We start from the raw sequence: 23,848 nt of genomic DNA, 5'->3' as shown, positions 1-23,848 counted from the left end.
ATATATATATATATATATATATATATATATATATATATATATATATACACATAGTTTTATGTTTGTCGTAACATTGCTATATGATGCTTTTACACTGATTCATAATTTGTCTATTATTTAGCAGCAGCTTTTATCCAAAGCAACTCAGAAAAGTAGAACAAAGCAATCAATTCATAATAAAAGTCCATTTTAAATTACTTCAATATAAAATGTTTTTACAATGTTTGTAAATTATATATAATAAATTATATTATATTTATATATTAAATTGGAAATTATATTCATATATATATATATATATATATATATATATATATATATATATATATATACACAATATTTGTATATATAAACATATTATATATAAAGGTTTATTAATATATATTTATATATATATATATAATATGGTTTTTTGAAAGTATTGTTAGAATTATATTTTAATTATTCAAATATATATTTTTATTTAATTATAGAACATTTTATTACATTATATTTACCGATTATTAATATAGCATTTTAATAATATGTAATATTTCCATTGATTTGTGGGTGAGATATAACCTGGACGTCCTCATAAATCCACAACATTGTGTTTGTGCAGTAAAACATGTTGAGCTGTGATTAGAAAGAGGAGAAGAGTGACGTCTCCATCCATAAAAACCATCCCAAAGACAGTGGTATAAAACAGCGTCTGGTAGGAAACCGTCTGTAGAAAGCTGATTAGATGCTGTGTCTGCGTCAGGTTTTGCCGGCGCTCTCGTGTCGGATGATCTTGTAGGTGATCCAGTAGAAGACGTTGAAGATGAGGAAGGCCAGAGGGAAGGCGGCGCGTGACACCGTGTCGATCCTCTTCGCTCGGTCCACAAACTTCTTGCGGTTCATGTCTGTGTCCTTCGGGACAGCTGGCGGCGGATTGGCGTTCGTCTGCGTGTTTTTGACCGTGGTCCCGTCCTTCACGTTCCCACAGGACACGGTGTTATATCCGGAGAAATGCAGACGGCCGTCCTGTAATTCCTCCTCCTGTGCATTCAAAAACACAGACAAACAGGAAAAGTACTGAAAATATAAAGCTTGGAGATATTTGCATTTCCAGACCCTTGCCCCTATTTAGTTTTTATTAGGGATGCATGATATTGGATTTTTGCCGATATCCGATATGCCGATAATTCAGCCGATAACCGATATTTAAAATTTTGGTTCGTTTTCTAAATTCTAACTTAATTGTTAGAATGAGATAAATCAGTAATAAAGTTATTTTATAATGAAAGTACATTGAAGATTTGAAAATAACTATAAATAAACTATATATCAGTTGCTGCATTAAAAAAACTATAATATTCAGAATTCTTTTTTGCTTTATGATTTAAAATTTGTAAATGGTCTGAAGTAAAATAGTTGCAAAAATTCAGAAAATATTTTCTTAGCTTATAATTTGTTTAAAAAACATAACATATTACACATTAATGAATAAATCAGTGTATTTATAAAATTATTTTTATTAGGTTTTTTTGTGTGTTTATACTCATGGTTTTATGGCCTCAATTACTGCTTTATTTAATCAGAAACACAGTCTAGATATTATTTGTGTATTTTGCTTCATTTTCTTTATTGCATAGCTTTAAGGACCTTTGCATAAATTAAAAAATACAGACTTTTTTTTATGTGCGCATTAGAAACCATTAAGTTTAGCATATAAGACAATGCAAACTGAGCTACCTATTGTGCCATCATCCTTTCTAGAGAAAAGGACAAGCTTTAGCTTAACTTGATGTACTAAAATAACCAAAACAGAAATAATATAAAAAAATAATAATAATGCATTACAATTTAACCAACCATTTAGATTTAGAGCTACTGTAGATTTAGTCTAAATTTGTATTATATTTAGTCGACTAAAACCAAAACTAAAATATGACTAGAACTAAATGGCATTTTTGTCAGAGTTCTAAACTAAATCACAATTTGCTATCTAGCATCGTTCTAGCATCGATATTAATGCGACTAAATAACAGCTCAGAACAGTCCCACACAACTAATGCAGCTCTGAGTGAGCTCAAGGTGTGATGAAGTCATGTCTTAATGTTTAATAGTTTCTCTGGAGGGCAGATGATCTTCACTCGATTAGCGCTGCGTTTCATCGGCCTGCAGCTCTCTTCTTCTCTGTCTCAGGTGTCCAGGCTTCTCAAGCTTCAGGGGCAAACGTGTTTGTCTAAAATTAATGGAGCGATAACCCTGCGGGACCTTTCTGTGTTATTATTGTCTTTCTTTAGTGGCGTAGTTTAAAGGATTGATATTTAAGTTCTAATGCTTTACAATACGGCTGCCTTTAATAAAATTTTAGTGTTTTTTAGTGTTTTTAAAATAAAATTTTAGAGAATTTTAATGTTCTCTGTTTAACAGAAACCTGGCTAAAACCTGATGATTACATTATTTTAAATGAGTCCACCCCCCAAGATTACTGTTATAAACATGAGCCGCGTCTAAAAGGCAAAGGTGGAGGTGTTGCTTCAATTTATAACAACGTTTTCAGGATTTCTCAGAGGGCAGGCTACAAGTATAACTCGTTTGAAGTAATGGTACTTCATATAACATTATCCAAAGAAACAAATGTTAATGATAAATCCCCTGTTATGTTTGTACTGGCTACTGTATACAGGCCACCAGGGCACCATACAGACTTTATTAAAGAGTTTGGTGATTTTACATCTGAGTTAGTTCTGGCTGCAGATAAAGTTTTAATAGTTGGTGATTTTAATATCCATGTTGATAATGAAAACGATGCATTGGGATCAGCATTTATAGACATTCTGAACTCTATTGGTGTTAGACAACACGTTTCAGGACCTACTCATTGACGAAATCATACTCTAGATTTAATACTGTCACATGGAATTGATGTTGATAGTGTTGAAATTATTCAGCAAAGTGATGATATCTCAGATCATTATTTAGTTCTGTGCAAACTTCATATAGCCAAAATTGTAAATCCTACTTCTTGTTACAAGTATGGAAGAACCATCACTTCTAACACAAAAGACTGCTTTTTAAGTTATCTTCCTGATGTATCCAAATTCCTTAGCATATCCAAAACCTCAGAACAACTTGATGATGTAACAGAAACTATGGACTCTCTCTTTTCTAGCACTTTAAATAAAGTTGCTCCTTTACGCTTAAGGAAGGTTAAGGAAAACAGTTTGACACCATGGTATAATGAGCATACTCGCACCCTAAAGAGAGCAGCCCGAAAAATGGAGCGCAGCTGGAGGAAAACAAAACTAGAGGTATTTCGTATTGCTTGGCGGGAAAGTAACATATCCTACAGAAAAGCATTAAAAACTGCTAGATCCGATTACTTTTCTTCTCTTTTAGAAGAAAACAAACATAACCCCAGGTATTTATTCAATACAGTGGCTAAATTAACGAAAAATAAAGCCTCAACAAGTGTTGACATTTCCCAACACCACAGCAGTAATGACTTTATGAACTACTTTACTTCTAAAATCGATACTATTAGAGATAAAATTGCAACCATTCAGCCGTCAGCTACAGTATCACATCAGGCAGTGCACTATAGACCCCCTGAGGAACAGTTCCACTCATTCTCTACCATAGGAGAGGAAGAATTGTATAAACTTGTTAAATCATCTAAACCAACAACATGTATGTTAGACCCTATACCATCTAAGCTCATAGATCCTCTTCTGACTATTATTAATTCCTCATTGTCATTAGGACATGTCCCCAAAACCTTCAAACTGGCTGTTATTAAGCCTCTCATCAAAAAACCACAACTTGACCCCAAAGAACTAGTTAATTATAGACCAATCTCGAATCTCCCTTTTCTGTCCAAGATACTAGAAAAGGTGGTATCCACACAATTATATTCCTTCTTAGAGAAAAATGGTATATGTGAGGATTTCCAGTCAGGATTTAGACCGTATCATAGTACTGAGACTGCTCTTCTTAGAGTTACAAATGATCTGCTCTTATCATCTGATCGTGGGTGTATCTCTCTATTAGTTTTATTGGATCTTAGTGCTGCATTTGACACAATTGACCACAACATTCTTTTGCATAGACTTGAATACTTTGTTGGCATCAGTGGAAGTGCATTAGCATGGTTTAAATCGTACTTATATGACCGCCATCAGTTCGTAGCAGTGAATGAAGATCATATCGATCACAAGTGCAGTATGGAGTACCTCAAGGCTCAGTACTAGGGCCGCTACTCTTCACGCTTTATATGTTACCCTTGGGAGATATCATCAGGAAACATGGTGTTAGCTTTCACTGTTATGCTGATGATACTCAGCTCTATATTTCTTCGCAGCCCGGTGAAACACACCAATTTGAAAAACTAATGGATTGCATAGTCGATATAAAAAACTGGATGACGAGTAATTTCTTACTGCTAAATTCTGAAAAAACAGAGGTGTTAATTATAGGACCTAAAAACTCTGCTTGTAATAACCTAGAACACTGTCTAAGACTTGATGGTTGCTCTGTCAATTCTTCGTCATCAGTTAGGAACCTAGGTGTGCTATTTGATCGCAATCTTTCCTTAGAAAGCCACGTTTCTAGCATTTGTAAAACTGCATTTTTCCATCTCAAAAATATATCTAAATTACGGCCTATGCTCTCAATGTCAAATGCAGAAATGTTAATCCATGCATTTATGACCTCAAGGTTAGATTATTGTAATGCTTTATTGGGTGGTTGTTGTGCACGCTTAGTAAACAAACTACAGCTAGTCCAAAATGCAGCAGCAAGAGTTCTTACTAGAACCAGGAAGTATGACCATATTAGCCCGGTCCTGTCAACACTGCACTGGCTCCCTATCAAACATCGTATAGATTTTAAAATATTGCTTATTACTTATAAAGCCCTGAATGGTTTAGCACCTCAGTATTTGAATGAGCTCCTTTTACATTATAATCCTCTACGTCCGCTACGTTCTCAAAACTCAGGCAATTTGATAATACCTAGAATATCAAAATCAACTGCAGGCGGCAGATCCTTTTCCTATTTGGCGCCTAAACTCTGGAATAACCTACCTAACATTGTTCGGGAGGCAGACACACTCTTGCAGTTTAAATCTAGATTAAAGACCCATCTCTTTAACCTGGCATACACATAACATACTAATATGCTTTTATTATCCAAATCCATTAAAGGATTTTTAGGCTGCATTAATTAGGTAAACCGGAACCGGAAACACTTCCCATAACAACCTATGTACTTGCTACATCATTAGAAGAATGGCATCTACGCTAATATTTGTCTGTTTCTCTCTTGTTCCGAGGTCACCGTGGCCACCAGATCCAGTCTGTGTCCAGATCAGAGGGTCACTGCAGTCACCCGGATCCAGTACGTATCCAGACCAGATGCTGGATCAGCACCTAGAAAGGACCTCTACATCCCTGAAAGACAGCGGAGACCAGGACAACTAGAGCCCCAGATACAGATCCCCTGTAAAGACCTTGTCTCAGAGGAGCACCAGGACAAGACCACAGGAAACAGATGATTCTTCTGCACAATCTGACTTTGCTGCAGCCTGGAATTGAACTATGGGTTTCGTCTGGTCAGAGGAGAACTGGCCCCCCAACTGAGCCTGGTTTCTCCCAAGGTTTTTTTCTCCATTCTGTCACCGATGGAGTTTCGGTTCCTTGCCGCTGTCGCCTCTGGCTTGCTTAGTTGGGGACACTTCATCTACAGCGATATCGTTGACTTGATTGCAAATAAATGCACAGACACTATTTAACTGAACAGAGATGACATAACTGAATCCAATGATGAACTGCCTTTAACTCTCATTTTTGCATTATTGACACTGTTTTCCTAATGAATGTTGTTCAGTTGCTTTGATGCAATGTATTTTGTTTAAAGCGCTATATAAATAAAGGTGACATTGACATTGACAATAACAATATTGCATTTGCATACATGAGCTAACTACACTGTAAAACTGATTTTGATAAAGATGATCACATTCACTCATTTTATTGTTTTTATAATGTTTTTAATGGTAATTTTATGGTACTTTTAATTTTTTTTTAGAGGTTGATGGTAAAAATCATCGTCCATTTTTATTGTCGGTTATGTGTATTTATTTTAAAATATATTTATATATATTTCCCTTTAATTGGGAATTTGTTTAAAAATATATTTATATATATTTCCCTTTAATTGGGAATTTGTTTTAAAATGTCCATTTGATATTTTTATTTTATTTATAAATACATTTATTATATACATTTATATATATATATATATATATATATATATATATATTATAAATAATTTAAATAACAATGAAAGTAGATGGTGATTTTTATACTATATTGATAAAATTAAACATAATTATTGGGGAAAAATTATATCCAATAATTAGAAATCTGTCATGATTAATTTATTCACTTTTTTCTCTGAAACAAAAATAAAGATGTTAAATAAAAGTCACAATTAAAAATTAAATTATAATTAACTTTTTATTTTATAAATTTATTTGTATATATAAATATAAATATATATAAAAAATGTTTTTTTATAGAATAGAAAAAACATATTTTAAAATAAATTTAAATAACACAAAATTTTTATATTTTTTATTTTTTGAAAACATTTATTACATTTTTAATTAAAAACTATAAAACCATTTTTTCTATGTATATATATGTATATATATATATATATATAAATAATTATTTCTAAATGTATTTCTAAAATGTAAATACACATAATAATTTATTTTATTATTATTATTATTTTTACATATTTTGATTAATATCTGTTTTTGTCCCAGAAAAGAAATAAAGTTTGCATCAACATGTGGCTGAGTAAATGATGACAGATTTTTAATAACTGGATGATTTATTCCCTTAATGTTATTTTTGTCCCACTGGAGACTCATTTCAGCCTTAAATCTGAGCAATTCTTTCATGTTTGTGATTAATTACGGAGTAAAGCGACCAAAGCTGAGCGTCTGAGATGCTGAAGTAAACCGAGTGGCTTATGAAGCCTCTGATTGAGTGATCAGTAATTGACTGTGGTGTTAATTTCTCCTCGAGCTGATGGGCTTCAAACTAAAGATGCTGAACCCTGTCGAGCCCCGATCATAGCTGCATCTGTCAGTGTTTCGTCACCTTCTGGTTTCGTCTCTGTCTTCGTTTGAGCCGCAGAAACTCCTTCTGCTGTCTGGAGACGAAGTTAACTCCGGCGTACTCCAGCAGAGCGGCGAAGACGAACAGCAAACACACCGCCATCCAGACGTCTATAGCCTTCACATAAGAGACCTGCACAGACAACTCCACTGTCAATAACTCTCCCGCAAATATTCATCTCTAAAATACAATAGACCACAACTCTATCTATATATCAATAAATAGGTGGTCAAACTATATGTATAAACAATGTTCAATTAAATATCTATTTAGAAAATGAAAACTAAATAAAAGGTATATAAAAATTAATTTTTAACTTAATAAAAATATACTTTTTAATTGTATAATATTATTTATATATTAAATATAAATGACATACATATTATTTTTATTTATTAAGATTATATGTGAAATATGTTTTAAATACTATTTAAAAAATCATTAAATGCTAATTGTAAAATAAAAATTATATGTATAAATAATTAAAAAATTTTCAATTTCAAAATACATATTATTTATATTTATTAAGATTATATGTTAAATACATGTTTTTAAATTTTATTATACTTTTAGTAAAAATTACATTAATATTTGTAAAACAAATTATATGTATAAATAATTAAATTTTCAATTTCAAAATACATATTCTTTTTATTCATTAAGATTATAGGTAAAATACGTTTTTAAATTATATTTTTAGTAAAAATCATATTAAATACTATTTGTAAAATAAAAATTGTATAAATAATACGAAAAAATTTTTTTCCATTTATTTGATTAATAGAACATTTAATATATTACAGTAGCAAGCTTTTAGTTTTTTATTTATATATTTTTGACTAAAACAGTTTAAAATATTAACATGGTATAATTGCGTTTATGACAATATAAAATTATATATAATTAAAATATATTTATCTTTATTTATTTATAGAACATTGCATATATTAAAGCAACATATTATTTATTTTATTTCACTGACTCAACTGATTGAACTTTATTTACTAATCAATATATCAAACAAACGTCCTAAAAGCTTGAATTATGGTTTGTGTTCCTTCACACATTAGACACCTGTGTGTTAGCGGCTGATAATGGTTATGTTTCTGACTCTAATATCTGCAGTGATTTCAGCTGAATGAGTCGATCAAGCAGAGCTCCTGCAGGATTATGGGATTATTCTCCGTCTGGTAATGAGCGCTTTGATTTCCAAATAATGCTGATGATTAATGAACAGAGTGACACATGCTAAAGCTGTATATCGTCATGTTATAAGGTACTGAAACCCTCTGCAGTCAGAAAAGCAGCGATTAGAGCCGAAGGTGATTTGCATTATGGGTTATGAAACACAAAACCCTGATAATTGTGTTCTCAGCTTCTGTTGTTTTCAGTCGGGACTCTTTCTATTTCATATTCATGTTCCCTTTCATGTGTAACGCTTCATCTGCGTCTCTCATTCACAACAATGAACTAATTATCCGTCTGAAACTCATTATGAAATATAAATCTCTATAAATAAGCAGATTTATGCTTTAGTGACTTCTTGATACTGTGGTCCTATTATAAGGAAACAGGTCACACAATCAAGAAATTAATGTTTTTTATCATTTACATTACTTTTTTTTTCTTTAACTGTTATTTTTTTCTAATTTAGTAAATATGTGAAATAAATCAATTTCATTGCACTGATTTTTGTTAATGTTAAAAAGGGTTATTTTTGAAAAAACAGTAAATTAATTAGAAATAATTGTAAAATTAATTAATATTTGTGAAAAATTATTAGAATTTTATAAATGTAAAAATCTGTATAAAAAATAAATAAATAGATAAAACAGATTTTTGCTTTAGTAACTTGTTGATTTTCAAATCACTATTTTTTGGCAAATAAACAAAATTACAAACTGCAATAAAAATTTAGATTTATTAGACATGTTTACTAAATTATAAATAATAAAAAATGTAACTTAAACATTTATTTTCAAAATAAAGAGATTTATGATTCACTCATTGATTCTGTTATAATGTAATTAACTGAATTAACATGACATTTTTTTGTTTTTGCAGAGAAAAAATATTTGTTTTGACATATTTACTAAATTAGAAATAATTGTGAAGTAAAAAAACCCAAATTTGAAACCTGTGAATTACACCCAGTGATACGACTGAATGAAAAATGACAAAATAATGACTAAACTGTTATACAAATGAATAAATGTGTCCATTCCGGTCTTTTATTCTTCAGGTTTTGCACACAATGCAGCATCGCCAGACTACATTAATGTCCCAATGATACTAAAATCACTAAATCCGTTCTGATGGTGTCCTGTTTTCTGCTCTTATACTGAGGTGATGTGGTGGCGTGAGCTGTGACCTCTGACCTTGGGCAGCGAGGCCCGTGAGCCGGAGCTCTGTGTGGTCATGGTGAGGACGGTGGTGATGCCCAGAGCGACCCGCGCTGGAGCTGCGTCCATGTGGATCCAGAAGGAGACCCAGGAGAGGATGACGATGAGGAGGCTGGGGATGTACATCTGGATCAGGTAATAACCCATCTGTCTCTCCAGCAGGAACTTCACCTCGATGCACGTGAACTTCCCTGAACACACACACACACACACACACACACACAGCTTCACGTGTGAGTTTGTTCTTGAGTGCCATCCCAGATGATTTCACTTACAATATGCACAGGAGAGGAAATATGTGTAAAAAATAAATAATTAAATAATATAAAAATTGCTTTTTGAAATTAAATAAATGATAACTGAAATAAAAAAAAGTAAAAAAAAAAAGGATTTTTTCCCTCCTCCAGTTAGTTTTTAAGGCATAATTTCTCATTTTAATTTAGTCTAACTTCATGTAATAAAAAAGCTCAAATTAAAATAAAAAAAAAATATTTAAGTATAAAAATTGTTGCTTGAAATAAAATAAATTTTAACTGAATTTAAAAAAAAACACAATTTCTTTATTTTGGCGGGTTTTTAAGGAAAATATTTCTAATTTTCATTTATTTTAACTTCATGTAATAAAAAACTAAAACTAAAATAGAAATATTTAAATAATACAAAAATTGTTGAAGTAAAAATGTTTAGCCGAAATTAAATATCAAAAACTTAAAAATATACTTATTTCAGAAAGATTTTAAGGCAAAGTTTCTCAGTTTTATGTAGTTTAACTTCATGTAATAAAAAAGCTCAAACTAAAATAAAAAAAATGCTGCTTGAAATAAAATTATTTTATTTCAGCATGTTTTGATTGCAAAATTTCTCATTTTCATCTATTTTAAGTTCATGTAATAAAAAAGTAAAAAAATAAAAAATATTTAAATATAAAAATTTGTTAATATTTTTAATATTTCAGCAGGTTTTTAAGGCAAAATTTCGAATTTTCATTCATTTTAACTTAAAAAAAAAAACAAAAAAATGTAACGTTAGTAAAAAATAATAAGACATTTTAAAAACAACAAAACAAATAATATATATATTTTTTTAAATACTAAAACTTTAACTAAAATGAACATGGCAATATAAAAATACAATTAAATTCATAACATTAACAAAATCTCTAATAGTATCTCAGTGAGACGAAAATAACTCTGGTTTAAATTAAAATGCTAAATACTTAACAAAAAAATCTAATCAATAAAAACTATTGAAAACTATGCATTGTAAAAAGAAGTAAATAAAATCCATTTTAGAAGTAAAATTTCATGTTTAATTCAAAGTTTCTTTGTAATCAATTGTGAAATGTACGAGCAGTTTCTGAGTGAAAACTGAAAGATTCAGGCTCGTGTTTGCATTGTATTCTGTCTCTGGCCATAAATCTGAACTTGATCTTAGGATTAGTCCTAAAATAACTGATTGACTTGTTAATGCAGCTCAGATTCAGACAGGAATCATGTGTTTGTGTGTGTTTCTGCTGATTATTAGAAGCCATAAAATGCAGCAGTGAATGGTTCGGCAGCGAGGCCTGATTGATGGAGGGACGAGAGACCTGTGTTGTAGTGTTTGGTGCAGTAGCCCAGCTCCTTCTCGTCTCGGATGATGAACTGAGGTAAGGTCAGACCCTCGGAGACCTGCACTGGACCTTTATCAAGCCACTCGAAGATCAGGTCGTTCATCGTGTAGCCGACTGCAGAAAACAGCACAGTAACAACACAACACACTTTCAGCCTCAGCTTCATTAAACAGTCTGTTAGTTTAAGGTCAAGTACTACGATTACTAACACTGAAAATAACTGGGAAAAAAACTATAAAACTAAATAGGCATATTAAAAAACAAACAAAAATCCACAACAAAATTAGTAAAACTTTAATTAAAATAAAAATGAAAACAATAAATGTAAAAATAGAAACCAATTAAAAATAATAATACATTTTATAAAACTAGAAAATAACTGAAAATAGCAAAACAGAATCAAAATAATAAAAAATAGATAAATATAACCGACAAAAAGTACAACGAAGTGACTAAAACTTTGAAATAAAAAATAAAAGTTGAAATATAAATATAATAAAAAATAAATAAAATAACTAAATTAGAATTAAAACAAAACAAATCAAAATATTACCAAATATCATAAAACTATACAATATATCAATATAATTTAAAATAGAAACTAAGTAAAACATTCATAAATATCATAGTTAAAAATAACCAAAAATACACAATATGACTACGATTTCAACTGAAATATAAATAAAAATGGCAAATATAAGCAACCAATTCAAAATATTAATAAAATTAAAAATAACAAAAACTGAAATAATAAACTACAGTATATAGACATGTTTAAAAAAACAACAACATTTCTGAAACTAACCAAACATTGTAATGAAAAGCGAAAAAATACAAGTAAAACTGATCCAAAATATTAACAAATATCGTTAAAATAGAAATTTCTACTAAAAACTGAAATAAGAAACTATGAAAACAATATAGGCACACATAAAACCAACAAAAACTTTCTCAAATTGAAGTTTAAACAGAAAATAATAAAACGATAAAACAGATAATAAATGTATGATGAAGTACGCACAGCTCTCCAGCTGCATGGTGCAGGTCTGAACGTCCATCGGGAAGTTCTTCAGATCCATCGGACACGACAAGATCAACGTCAGCCTACAGACGAGGTGACAAACACACACTGTGTTACACGCGTGTGTGTGTGTGTGTGTGTGTGTGTGCTCTCACTCTAACATCACACCGAGTCATGTGACCGCAGACTTCTCTATGACTTATGCATGAATTCAGAGCTGATGGAAACTAGGACAGCATCATATCAAAATAAAGGTGGGTTTAGACTTCAGTAAGAGCTACAGAGATCTGGTGTTCGCTCCAGTCAAATTTCACTGGGTAACAGAAGAGCTTCCACTTCTACATACACTTTAACTACTGCTTGAGCACCAGTCGAAGATTTCTGTTCGGCCTTCGGTTCTAGTTCAGTGCCTCCTGAGATCTAGACCTGAAGCTCTTCAGCATGATGCAGAGATGCAGAGCGTCTTTAAGAAAATAAACCTATGAACAGAGCACAGTCTGAGAGATCTCTGATTTATTTTGTGCTATAACTTTTCATAACTATTATAAAACTTAAGGAAGATTATAAATGAAATAATGCTATTTGTTTTCAATGTGTCGGTGTTGTTTTTGTATACTGTTATAGTATTTATTAATATTTGAATACATTTTGTTAATTGGTGGCTTTGTGCATTCTTGTTACTTTTTTCTTATATATATATTTTTTTTAATTTAGCTTTTTATTTTTTTTTTCAGTTTTCCTTTCCATTTTTGTTTTGTTTGTTTTTCATCCAATATTTATATTTTATTCCAGCTTCTATTTAGTTTTCATTTCGATTTTAGTTTCCATAATTATTTTTAATATCAAGCTGTTTTTAATCTCTTTTTTATATTTCTATTTAGATTTTATTTTAATAGCTTCTATCACTTTTAGTAGTTTTTCTTCACCTGAGCTGATCGTCAGGCTCTTTTCGTTCTTCAACTGACACTTTAAAAAAAGTTTACGTTTTCCATCTAATACTTATTTTATTTCAGATTTCATTTTAATTTAAGTCATTTTTTTTTACCTTTGTAAAGACAAAAATTATAATCTATAAGCTTTCATCAATTTTTATTTTTATTTTAGTTTGTCATTTTTTTTTCTTATTGTCAATTGGTTAAAAAGACATTTCTAATTTTGTTAAGGTTTTTAATCTTATATTTAGATTTTTTTATTTCAGTTTTCATTTAAATTTTAGTTTTTTTTATATATTTTTTAAATTAATTTCATCTTTTTTTTTTTTTACTTAAAACGTCTTTGTTTCGTTATAATTTTGTGCTTTTATAATTTTTATTCAATTTTAAATATTTCTATTTAGCTTTGATTTTTATTTCAGTTTTAGTAACGTTATTAAACTACATCTAATTGTGAGATGTGAGATGTTCTGGAGGCTTGTGAAGATCATTCCTCCGCTGAGGAACAGTGAAAGTAAAGCTTCTGGAAACAAACGCTCCTCAAAAGATTTGAGACTCTAAAACACGATTGATGGAGAATCACGTAAAGCTGAGCTGCTTCAGTCCAGGAAGAGTTCATCTGGAGATATTACTGACCTTATTCTGACCTTTACTTGATCAAAGCTCTGACTAAACTCTCAATCCGAGACCGCAGGAGTGTGTTAATCGTCCTCATCTTCATCTACCTGATGCTGTACAGAACCGTGCCGTCCTTGAAGATCCTCAGGAGCTTGTTCTCCGTCGTGACGTCGTGGAAGTTGGCTCCCTTCTCGTTGGCGAAGAACAGGTCAGGTTTCCAGATGGAGTCCAGCATGGACGGGTCCAGATCCAGAGACGAGTCGGGATACTCGCTGTAGGCCAGACGAGGGTCGTTCCACTTCTGACGGAGGAAGATGTTCACCCTGTAGTCCTGAGACACACAGTGAGCACATTTACACAATCTCCATTGAAAAACCTTCAAAATCATACACTGTATGTGACCCTGAAGCACAAAACCAGTCATAAATGGAGATTTATACATCATCTAAAAGCTGAATCAATAAGCTTTCATTGATGTCTGGTTTGTTAGGATCAGAAAATATATGTCTGCAATGCATCTGGAATCTGAGAATGCAAAGAAAATCTAAATATTGAGAAAATCGCCTTTGAAGTTGTTCAAATTAATTCTTACCAATGCATATTAATAATCAAAAAATGAACATTTTATATATTTACTGTAGGAAATTTATAAAATATCTTCATGGAACATGATCTTTACTTAATATCTGAATGCATTGTTGGCTATTGCTACAAATATACCTGTGCTTTCTATTAATAACAGCCATTTTTGATTTGATCTTTGTTATTAAAAATAAAAACAGATGCCAAAAATGCAATGACGGTAGAACAGACAGAATCAAACAGACCTAGTGCATTACTTTTTTCATTTTCCATCTAAACAAAAGCATGTATGAAAAACGAGTAATCAGTGTGTTTAATAAAAACCAATTGATTATTAAACCTACAAAAGGAGTTGAATCAAGATCAGAATTGCAATAGTTGGGTGAACTAACCCTTTCACTTCATCATAACACGGAAAGCAAAGCCATTGAGTGACTTTATAAGCATTTGTGTGTGCTTTTGTTCAGAGTTGAGCTCAACTATAGAAATCCAATGCCTTGCAAGGTTTTCATGAGATGAAGCTCTTTGAAAATGCTGTTGAAGGAAAATATTAGCCAGACTTTCTGTTCCATTCATTACAAGCAAATAACAGCATTGACAAAAAGCCTATAGAAATCAAGCTAATTAACTGACGAAGTTTAAAGATAAGAAACATCATTTTGTGCATGCTTTTTCTTAAAAAATGTATTAGCAGTATTTCATTACAGTTAGCAACATAATACATATTATAAATTGTATAAATGTTCTTTTAAAATAAAATATTTATGCATATATATATATTTATACATGCAAAATAAAAAACTATATATTGAATATATTTTTCTGTCTATATATAAATCTAAATATATTCTAGTTTTTAGGATTTTTTTTACACAAAAAAAGTAAATAATCTAAAGGTGCATTACATTTATTTTTGTATTTAAGAAATCATTAATTTAAAAACGAATGAAATATATAAAATCGTAAATGAGTGTTTTTTCCTTCACATCATGTTAATGCCGTTTCGTCCAGAATCATTAAAGCTCTTGTCATATTGAGTATTCTCTGTACAGTTCATTAGTGGCCTTGTGTGACTGGCTGCTCGGAAACATGTCAACAAAATGAGCGTTTGATCAAAGCAGCGGCTCTGGTGTTGCTCTTTAATATCCGCTGGAGATGAGTTAGGACTTCAGGAATATTCCTTGGGAAAGAAGAATGAGAGCTGACTCTGGATCTGGGAATTGTTTACGCCTGAAGCGTCTGGAAGTCTCCAAACATGACTCGAATCAATCAAACACTCTCCATCTGAGTTATTAAAACAGAAGCGCTTTGAGAAACACTGAGGGAATGTTTCAGCACAGCGTCAGTGCGCTGTTATGTGATTATGTGCAGTTAGAGATTATGTGCAACAGCAACACACCGTAAGAATAGTAAATGGAGAATAATTCCTGTCAATGTGTCCCTTTAGTAAAGTAAAGAGGTGATGACAAACACTGACCATAGTGGTTTCTGTCACTGAGCCGAAGCTGTTGATGAAGATATTGCACGTGACGTTCACAGGAGGACCTGCAGACAACAGAACAACATCATGATGGTAAACACCAGTGAATTCAGCCTAAATTCACCATTCAGATGACATGCAGTGTCAGATTTAGTCTCTTCTGCTCAGCAAGGCTGCGTTCATTTGATTAAAAATATAGTAAAAAATATTTTACAATTATTATTGGAATTTAAAATAACTGTTTTCTGTGTGAATCTCTGTTAAAGTGTAATTTATTTCTGTGATGTGCAGCTGAATTTTCAGCATCATTCCTCCAGTCTTGATATGTCAATATGATGATTTACTGCTCATGAAACATTTCTGATTATTATCAGTGTTGAACACAGTTGTGCTGCACGATATTTCTGTGGCAACTGTGATGCATTTAATTTTTCAGGATTCACAGATGAATAGAAAGTTCAAAAGAACCGCATTTATTTAAAATAGAAATATTAGAAATGTATTTTCTGCTGTGTATTTTTACTATTGTATATATATGTTTCTTTTTTTTTCTTTTTTTTTTTTTAATCATATTTTGAATTAGTTTTTATTTATATAACCTATTATGTTTTTTTAGGATTTATGTTATTTTTTAATTTTATTTATTTATAATTTTTTCTTCTATATTTCAGTTTTAGATCTAGTTTGATTTATTTCCAATTTATCATTTAAGTGCCTTAATTTCATTTAGTTGCCTAGGTAACATTTAATTTAATATTCTATTTCTACATTATTTCAATCAGCAAAAATGTTTTAATCATATTTTAAATGAAAAATAGTAACCCCTGCTTTACTGTAACTTTTGATCAATTTAATGCATCCTTGCATAATCATGTAACTGAAATAATGTACATTAACTGCCTTTTGACAATATTTGAGTAACTGTAATATTTATTATATTAATGAATAGGAACTAATTATATATTATTTAACATAATATTTTATTTCAGCTTTTTTTCAATTTGCAAAAAAATAATAATACATTTAGTTAACAATTAAAAACTGCTTTACGGACACTTTTGATCGATTGAATGCATCATCATACAGTATTGTAATTCAGTGTTTATTGATTGCCTTTTAACAATATTTGATTCCATATAATAACAATCCTTATCATCCTTGTATACACTTCAGTTTCTTGATTTCTGTTCTATCCTTCATAAGTAGCCTAATGCACTTCAGTTAAATCACTGTAAATATTTTAACATGTATGTGTTTGCTCTGAAATGCTTCATGCAGATTGAAAATATTTAACGCGAAAAGTAAAGCATTGTAAGGTATTGTGAATCTGTGCCCCGCAGCATGGTTTTTGGAGCAGATTGTAGCCTGTCATGCATGTTAAGAATCATGAAAGGAGTTTATTAAGGTTCTCTAGGTGCAGCTTTCTAAAAATAATCCATTAGATGCGCCTCGGAGGGATTCTGAACCTCGTGAATGTTTTCTAACAAGATTGTGTTTTAATCACTCCTGGGCACAAACACACATCCACGCCAAACTGAGCTGAATCAAAGCTGGCGCTCGTCTGCTGCTGAGCCAAGGAGAAACAGACAGACGCTTTCAGCTTTAAGAGCGGCCTTCAGAAACAAATCAAGAACGAGACTGTTCAATAATAGAGCAGATGAACGCAGACGAATCGCTCTGCTCTCTGTTCATTTCTCCATCCACCTTTCACTTCCAAGATACTCTACAGTTGCTCTTATAGAAACCTTCTTAATACTGAGTGAGAAACGAATATAGTGAGTATATAGTATACCAGTGTTATTTAGTATCAAGATACTGTTTTAGATATTTAAAAGTAATATATAATACAACTTTTAGTTTTTTACTTGCACTTCAAAATGAAATAAAAAATGTTGCCAGCTGAAAGTATTTATTTTTTTACTTTCAGTTAACAAGGGATGAAATTGTATTTTGTCAATTATTGTCTAAAATCAACAAATAGATAATAAATTCTGCATAAAGAAAATGAAGCCTATAAAAAGATTTCGTTTTTCGGTTAATTTTAATTATGCATATCCAACAATTACTCATACTAAATTCTTACTGCTTTAATTAAAACAAAAACTAACAATTAACTATATTTTTCTTTTTTGCATTGTAAATTTAATGTAATCAATTATACACATTACATCCTAAATTTTTATTGCTGTAATTGGGGGGAAAAAACAACAACAGAGAAATAATACATAATATTGTGCAATTAAGAAAATATAGCATATACTGAGATCTGCATTGTGACATTAATCAATTATGCAGATTTCAATTAAAAACACTGTAATACATTTATAGTACATTACACTATAAAGTTAAAAACACTGTCTGATGAGAATGAAAAGAAACAACATTATTAACATGAACGAACAATAAACAATACTTCTACAACCTTAACTAATCTAAGCTAATATTAGAACTATCATAAACAATGAACAACCGTATTTGACTATTAAAAACTAACTAATAATAACTAATGCATTAACTAATTTAAACAAATGAGTTACTGGATAATTTTTTTAAGACGATTTATATATTTTGATCATTTCTGCATGAATAATTTCTTTTTTTTTTTTTTTTATATTGGGGTGAGATGTGAGTGTGAAGCTGAAGGTTGGCTGAACATGTTTCACTGAGCCGTGTTCCCCAGAGCACCAGAAGATAACTGACTGAATATGTTTGTGTTCCAGGTCATTAAGCAGACGCTCGTCCAGAGGAACGGCCAGCACTCGCCCGAAAGACAAAGTCAGGTCAAGGGCAAACACTTACTGGACAACAGGTCTGAAAGCAACATTTTAATGTTGTTAACTTATTATGCTGTTGATTTATGCTGTTGCGTGTTAAAATGCATTAAATGCACCACCAGGACTGTGTTTCCCAAAAGCACCATAAGCCTGAGTTGGTTTCAGTTGGTTTCACGATGTACTTCTGCTTCCGATGCTTTAGCGGAACGCAGCCCAGACCTCTATGTCATCCTACATTGATGCAGCTGATGAAGCATATTAGAATGCAGTTATATGAACCTAAAATTCAACATATGAGTGCAAAAAAATCACACTATATGGGTTTTTGTCAGCAGAACTGTTGAGCACCTCTAATGAATCCACATTTTTTAATGAATCAAGTTAGTCAGTGATTCAGTGATTGATTCATAAGGACAGTCACTTGCTAAGTTTCTGAATGAATCAGCTGTTTGAATGAATCAAGCGTGACAATGGTTCAGTGTCTCCTTCATAAGGACAGTCACTTGCTTCATTTCTGAATGAAGCAGCTGTTTTAATGAATCAAGCGAGACAATGATTCAGTGTCTCCTTCATAAGGATAGTCACTTCATTTCTGAATGAATCAGCTGTTTTAATGAATCAAGCGAGACAATGATTCACTGTCTCCTTCATAAGGACAGTCGCTTGCTTCGTTTCTGAATAAATCCGCTGTTTGAATGAATCAAGCGCGACAATGATTCAGTGTCTGCTTCATAAGGACAGTCACTTGCTTCGTATTTCAATGAATCAGATGTTTGAATGAATCAAGCGAGACAATGATTCAGTGTCTCCCTCATAAGGACAGTCTCTTGCTTCGTTTCTGAATGAATCAGCTGTTTGAATGAAACAAGCGAGACGATTCAGTGTCTGCTTCATAAGGACAGTCACTTACTTCGTATTTGAATGAATCAGATGTTTGAATGAATCAAGCGAGACAATGATTCAGTGTCTCCTTCATAAGGACATTCGCTTGCTTTGTTTATGAATGAATCAGCTGTTTGAATGAATCAAGCGAGACAATGATTCAGTGTCTCCTTCATAAGGATAGTCACTTCATTTCTGAATGAATCAGCTGTTTTAATGAATCAAGCGAGACAATGATTCACTGTCTCCTTCATAAGGACAGTCGCTTGCTTCGTTTCTGAATAAATCCGCTGTTTGAATGAATCAAGCGCGACAATGATTCAGTGTCTGCTTCATAAGGACAGTCACTTGCTTCGTATTTCAATGAATCAGATGTTTGAATGAATCAAGCGAGACAATGATTCAGTGTCTCCCTCATAAGGACAGTCTCTTGCTTCGTTTCTGAATGAATCAGCTGTTTGAATGAAACAAGCGAGACGATTCAGTGTCTGCTTCATAAGGACAGTCACTTACTTCGTATTTGAATGAATCAGATGTTTGAATGAATCAAGCGAGACAATGATTCAGTGTCTCCTTCATAAGGACATTCGCTTGCTTTGTTTATGAATGAATCAGCTGTTTGAATGAATCAAGCGAGACAATGATTCAGTGACTCCTTCATAAGGATAGTCACTTCATTTCTGAATGAATCAGCTGTTTGAATGAATCAAGCATGACAATGATTCAGTGACTCCTTTATAAGGACAGTCACTTGCTTCGTTTCTGAATGAAGCAGCTGTTTTAATGAATCAAGCGAGACAATGATTCAGTGTCTCCTTCATAAGGATAGTCACTTCATTTCTGAATGAATCAGCTGTTTTAATGAATCAAGCGAGACAATGATTCACTGTCTCCTTCATAAGGACAGTCGCTTGCTTCGTTTCTGAATGAATCAGCTGTTTGAATGAATCAAGCGAGACAATGATTCAGTGTCTCCTTCATAAGGATAGTCACTTCATTTCTGAACGAATCAGCTGTTTTAATGAATCAAGCGAGACAATGATTCAGTGTCTCCTTCATAAGGACAGTCTCTTGCTTCGTTTCTGAATGAATCAGCTGTTTGAATGAATCAAGCGCGACAATGATTCAGTGTCTGCTTCATAAGGAAAGTCACTTGCTTCATATTTGAATGAATCAGATGTTTGAATAAATCAAGCGAGACAATGATTCAGTGTCTCCTTCATAAGGACAGTCTCTTGCTTCGTTTCTGAATGAATCAGCTGTTTGAATGAATCAAGCGAGACGATTCAGTGTCTGCTTCATAAGGACAGTCGCTTGCTTCGTTTCTGAATGAATCAGCTGTTTGAATGAATCAAGCGAGACAATGATTCAGTGTCTCCTTCATAAGGATAGTCACTTCATTTCTGAATGAATCAGCTGTTTTAATGAATCAAGCGAGACAATGATTCAGTGTCTCCTTCATAAGGACAGTCGCTTGCTTCGTTTCTGAATGAATCAGCTGTTTGAATGAATCAAGCGCGACAATGATTCAGTGTCTGCTTCATAAGGAAAGTCACTTGCTTCGTATTTGAATGAATCAGATGTTTGAATAAATCAAGCGAGACAATGATTCAATGTCTCCTTCATAAGGACAGTCTCTTGCTTCGTTTCTGAATGAATCAGCTGTTTGAATGAATCAAGCGAGACGATTCAGTGTCTGCTTCATAAGGACAGTCGCTTGCTTCGTTTCTGAATGAATCAGCTGTTTGAATGAATCAAGCGAGACAATAATTCAGTGTCTGATTTCATATTTTATTCCCATTAATGTCCATTTGAAGCCCATTAACCTCATAACATTATTTATGCAATTCTAATTGCAATGTAAATGCACCTAAATGCCACTTCAGATGCAGTTTCTGAAAACAATGACATGTCCACATTGGTTTATCTGTAATAACTGGTTTATGTGTACACAAATCGATGTGTGATTAATTTGTAATTGATTCAATGAATTAATAGGTGCATCATGTTATTATTATCATTAGTATATGTTATTACACTTGCAGCATTGTTTGTAAAAATAAATCTGAATCTGAATCATTATGATAAAGCTGCATCAGAATGTTTGATTGCTTGTAATCGCATGCATGAGAACAGCAGTGAAGTGAAGTTTATTTTCAGTGGTTTCATGCCTTTAAAGTTGGGTCTTATCCGTGCGTCGTAACCTGACGTTCTACCCATCAGTTTGTCCAGGAAATCAGAGGGAGACATCGCAGATGAAGATTCACGTCCTGTTATTCTCTCGTACTCTTTTCCTGCCGTTATCCTGAGACACAAAGACACATCATAAACCATTCACTTATTCTGGAAACTTACTCTTAACATTCTTTATGGTTATAATTTTTATAGGCATAAACTAATGTTCATGGAATGTTAACACAACTGTTTTTGGTAATGTTATAAAATAAGAAACCGCTTAGCAAATTAACATCATCAATAGAATTAAGTAGAATTACATGCATTTATTTTATATCAATGCACTTGAGGCTCTTTGTCCTAGAGAATAAATTGAGGTAATAGAGCGGGGCAAGTTGTCACACTTTTACTCCACTGAGTACCGTGCAGCTTGTTTTTTTAATTTTTGAATGTCAATTTCAATATAGACACAAAACAATATAAACTACAATCAAGTTATTTAACACGTTACCTTTGGTCAGAAAATGAGATCGTTTAACACTATTTGACCCTCATAGCGGGGCATGTTGTCACACTATTGACACAAATAAAATAAACAGCAAAAATGTCATATCATAATTAATGGAATATGTGACAGTTTCAGTTCATTACGTTTACGATCACCCGTTTTTATAGTGGTTTTTTTCTTCATGTAAGTCAGTGTGGTTTTATCTGTTACACAAATATGACTCTAGATGATACAGAATTCACACAAATATTCTAATTAAAATGTGTTTTGAAGTAGATATTTGAAATCAAAAGAGCAATGCTAATTGTGTACTAAAAACCTCAGTGACTGATATATTCAGCTTCCTCTACTCATAGAATTACACAAATAGAATGGAATCTTCATTGATCCGCACGAATTCGAATTCGAATTGACGTTCTGTTTTTAATCCGAGCATTCTTTTATTGTCATGGCAACGCGCGCTAGGATCGCTCTTCGCGCTTCTGCGCTTTATAAACGTCCTTGTGTTACTAATGTCGAGCTGTTTAGAAGCCCTAAACAGTTGATGCTTTAACAGCTGAAGAAGTGAAGCACGTACCTGAAGTTGTGCATTTCTATCAAGCACGCGAGTAAAGTTGTGAGGAGTTTTACAGAAGGGCGAGTCATTCCTCTGGCTTCGCTCGCGCTCCCTCATGGGCTCAGAACGAACGCCAGTCGCGTTTTCTTCCGAGCTAAAACACAGCCGGAGGATTCCGCAGGTGAAGTCACTTCAGCCCACAATCTCATGGTTCATCTGTGTGAAGGAAACGACACCGACACACCGCGGATCCGCTAGTGCGCGTCCCCAAAGCGTCTAAAACCATTGTGCGCTCGAATCAGACGCAGCGGGAACGGAACGAGCGATCAGAAATGAGGGATGCAGTCTGTCTGTCGCTGAATGATGTTTCTTCAGCGCTGAAGAAGCTCTTCTGATGACTGACGCTGATGGAGCGCCGGGTTCAGCACTTGGACAGCTCCAAGCCTCTCTGTGCGCATGCGCAGCACATCCGAAGCGACGGATCGCGAACGGATTCTTAACCTAAAATGTTGATTAGGGAGTTTTTAAGAATTAACCACCGAATTAAGTCTCGGTTCAGTTAAGGCTTGTACCCTCCAACCCTGAAGTAACTCAAAACAATATGTTTGTTTTAAAAGTTTAAGCATATTCTTCCATGTATGGTAGCGCTTTGAAATAACATTTCGACATAACCAAAAATATTACATTACATCAAAATGTGCGCAGAACAGATGCTCGCGAAATTATTTCGCGTTCATGATGCGGTAACCATGGCAACGGAGCGATTTCTGTTTTGAATTTTTTTTTTTTATACAAATATGTTCTTTAATTAGGGCCCGAGCACCGATGGTGTGAGGACCCTCTTGGAATTGCTCCGTTTATTATTATTATTATTATTATTATTATTAGGGCCCGAGCACCGATGGTGTGAGGACCCTCTTGGAATTGCTCCATTTATTATTAGGGCCCGAGCACCGATGGTGTGAGGACCCTCTTGGAATTGCTCCGTTTATTATTATTATTATTATTATTATTATTATTATTATTATTATTATTATTATTATTATTATTATTCTCTAAGATGAATCGCATTTTTGAGAGCCTAAACATGCTCGAAAAGTCATGAAACTTTGCACACACCTCAGAACTGGCGAAAATTTACGTCTG

General features: G+C 32.7%; 1 protein-coding gene across 1 annotated transcript; it reads right to left on the bottom strand.

Moving 5' to 3' along the window:
- Positions 1 to 406: 406 nt before the first annotated feature.
- On the bottom strand, positions 407 to 23,139 carry glra2 (glycine receptor, alpha 2). The gene is made up of 9 exons (XM_059500701.1): positions 22,724 to 23,139; positions 21,635 to 21,768; positions 15,805 to 15,872; positions 13,853 to 14,076; positions 12,196 to 12,278; positions 11,151 to 11,288; positions 9,539 to 9,753; positions 7,143 to 7,292; positions 407 to 1,020 (listed from the first exon to the last, which is right to left on the bottom strand). Exons 1-9 carry the CDS (start codon positions 22,789 to 22,791, stop codon positions 739 to 741), a joined length of 1,362 nt encoding a protein of 453 aa, XP_059356684.1. The 5' UTR covers positions 22,792 to 23,139; the 3' UTR covers positions 407 to 738.
- Between the last annotated feature and the right edge of the window lie 709 nt (positions 23,140 to 23,848).

The sequence above is a fragment of the Carassius carassius genome, chromosome 19 (assembly GCF_963082965.1).
Source record: "Carassius carassius chromosome 19, fCarCar2.1, whole genome shotgun sequence".
NCBI lineage: Eukaryota > Metazoa > Chordata > Actinopteri > Cypriniformes > Cyprinidae > Carassius > Carassius carassius.
Note: the sequence above shows the minus strand (reverse complement) of the source record. Positions and strands in the feature narration are given on the sequence as shown.

Excerpts from the sequence above, each read along its gene's own strand:
- glra2 (XM_059500701.1), bottom strand. The coding sequence starts at position 22,791 with ATGACTCGCCCTTCTGTAAAACTCCTCACAACTTTACTCGCGTGCTTG. Across the intron at positions 14,077-15,804 it reads CAGTGACAGAAACCACTATG|GACTACAGGGTGAACATCTT; the intron begins GTCAGTGTTTGT and ends TGTGTGTCTCAG. Across the intron at positions 9,754-11,150 it reads CACCAAACACTACAACACAG|GGAAGTTCACGTGCATCGAG; the intron begins GTCTCTCGTCCC and ends GTGTGTGTTCAG.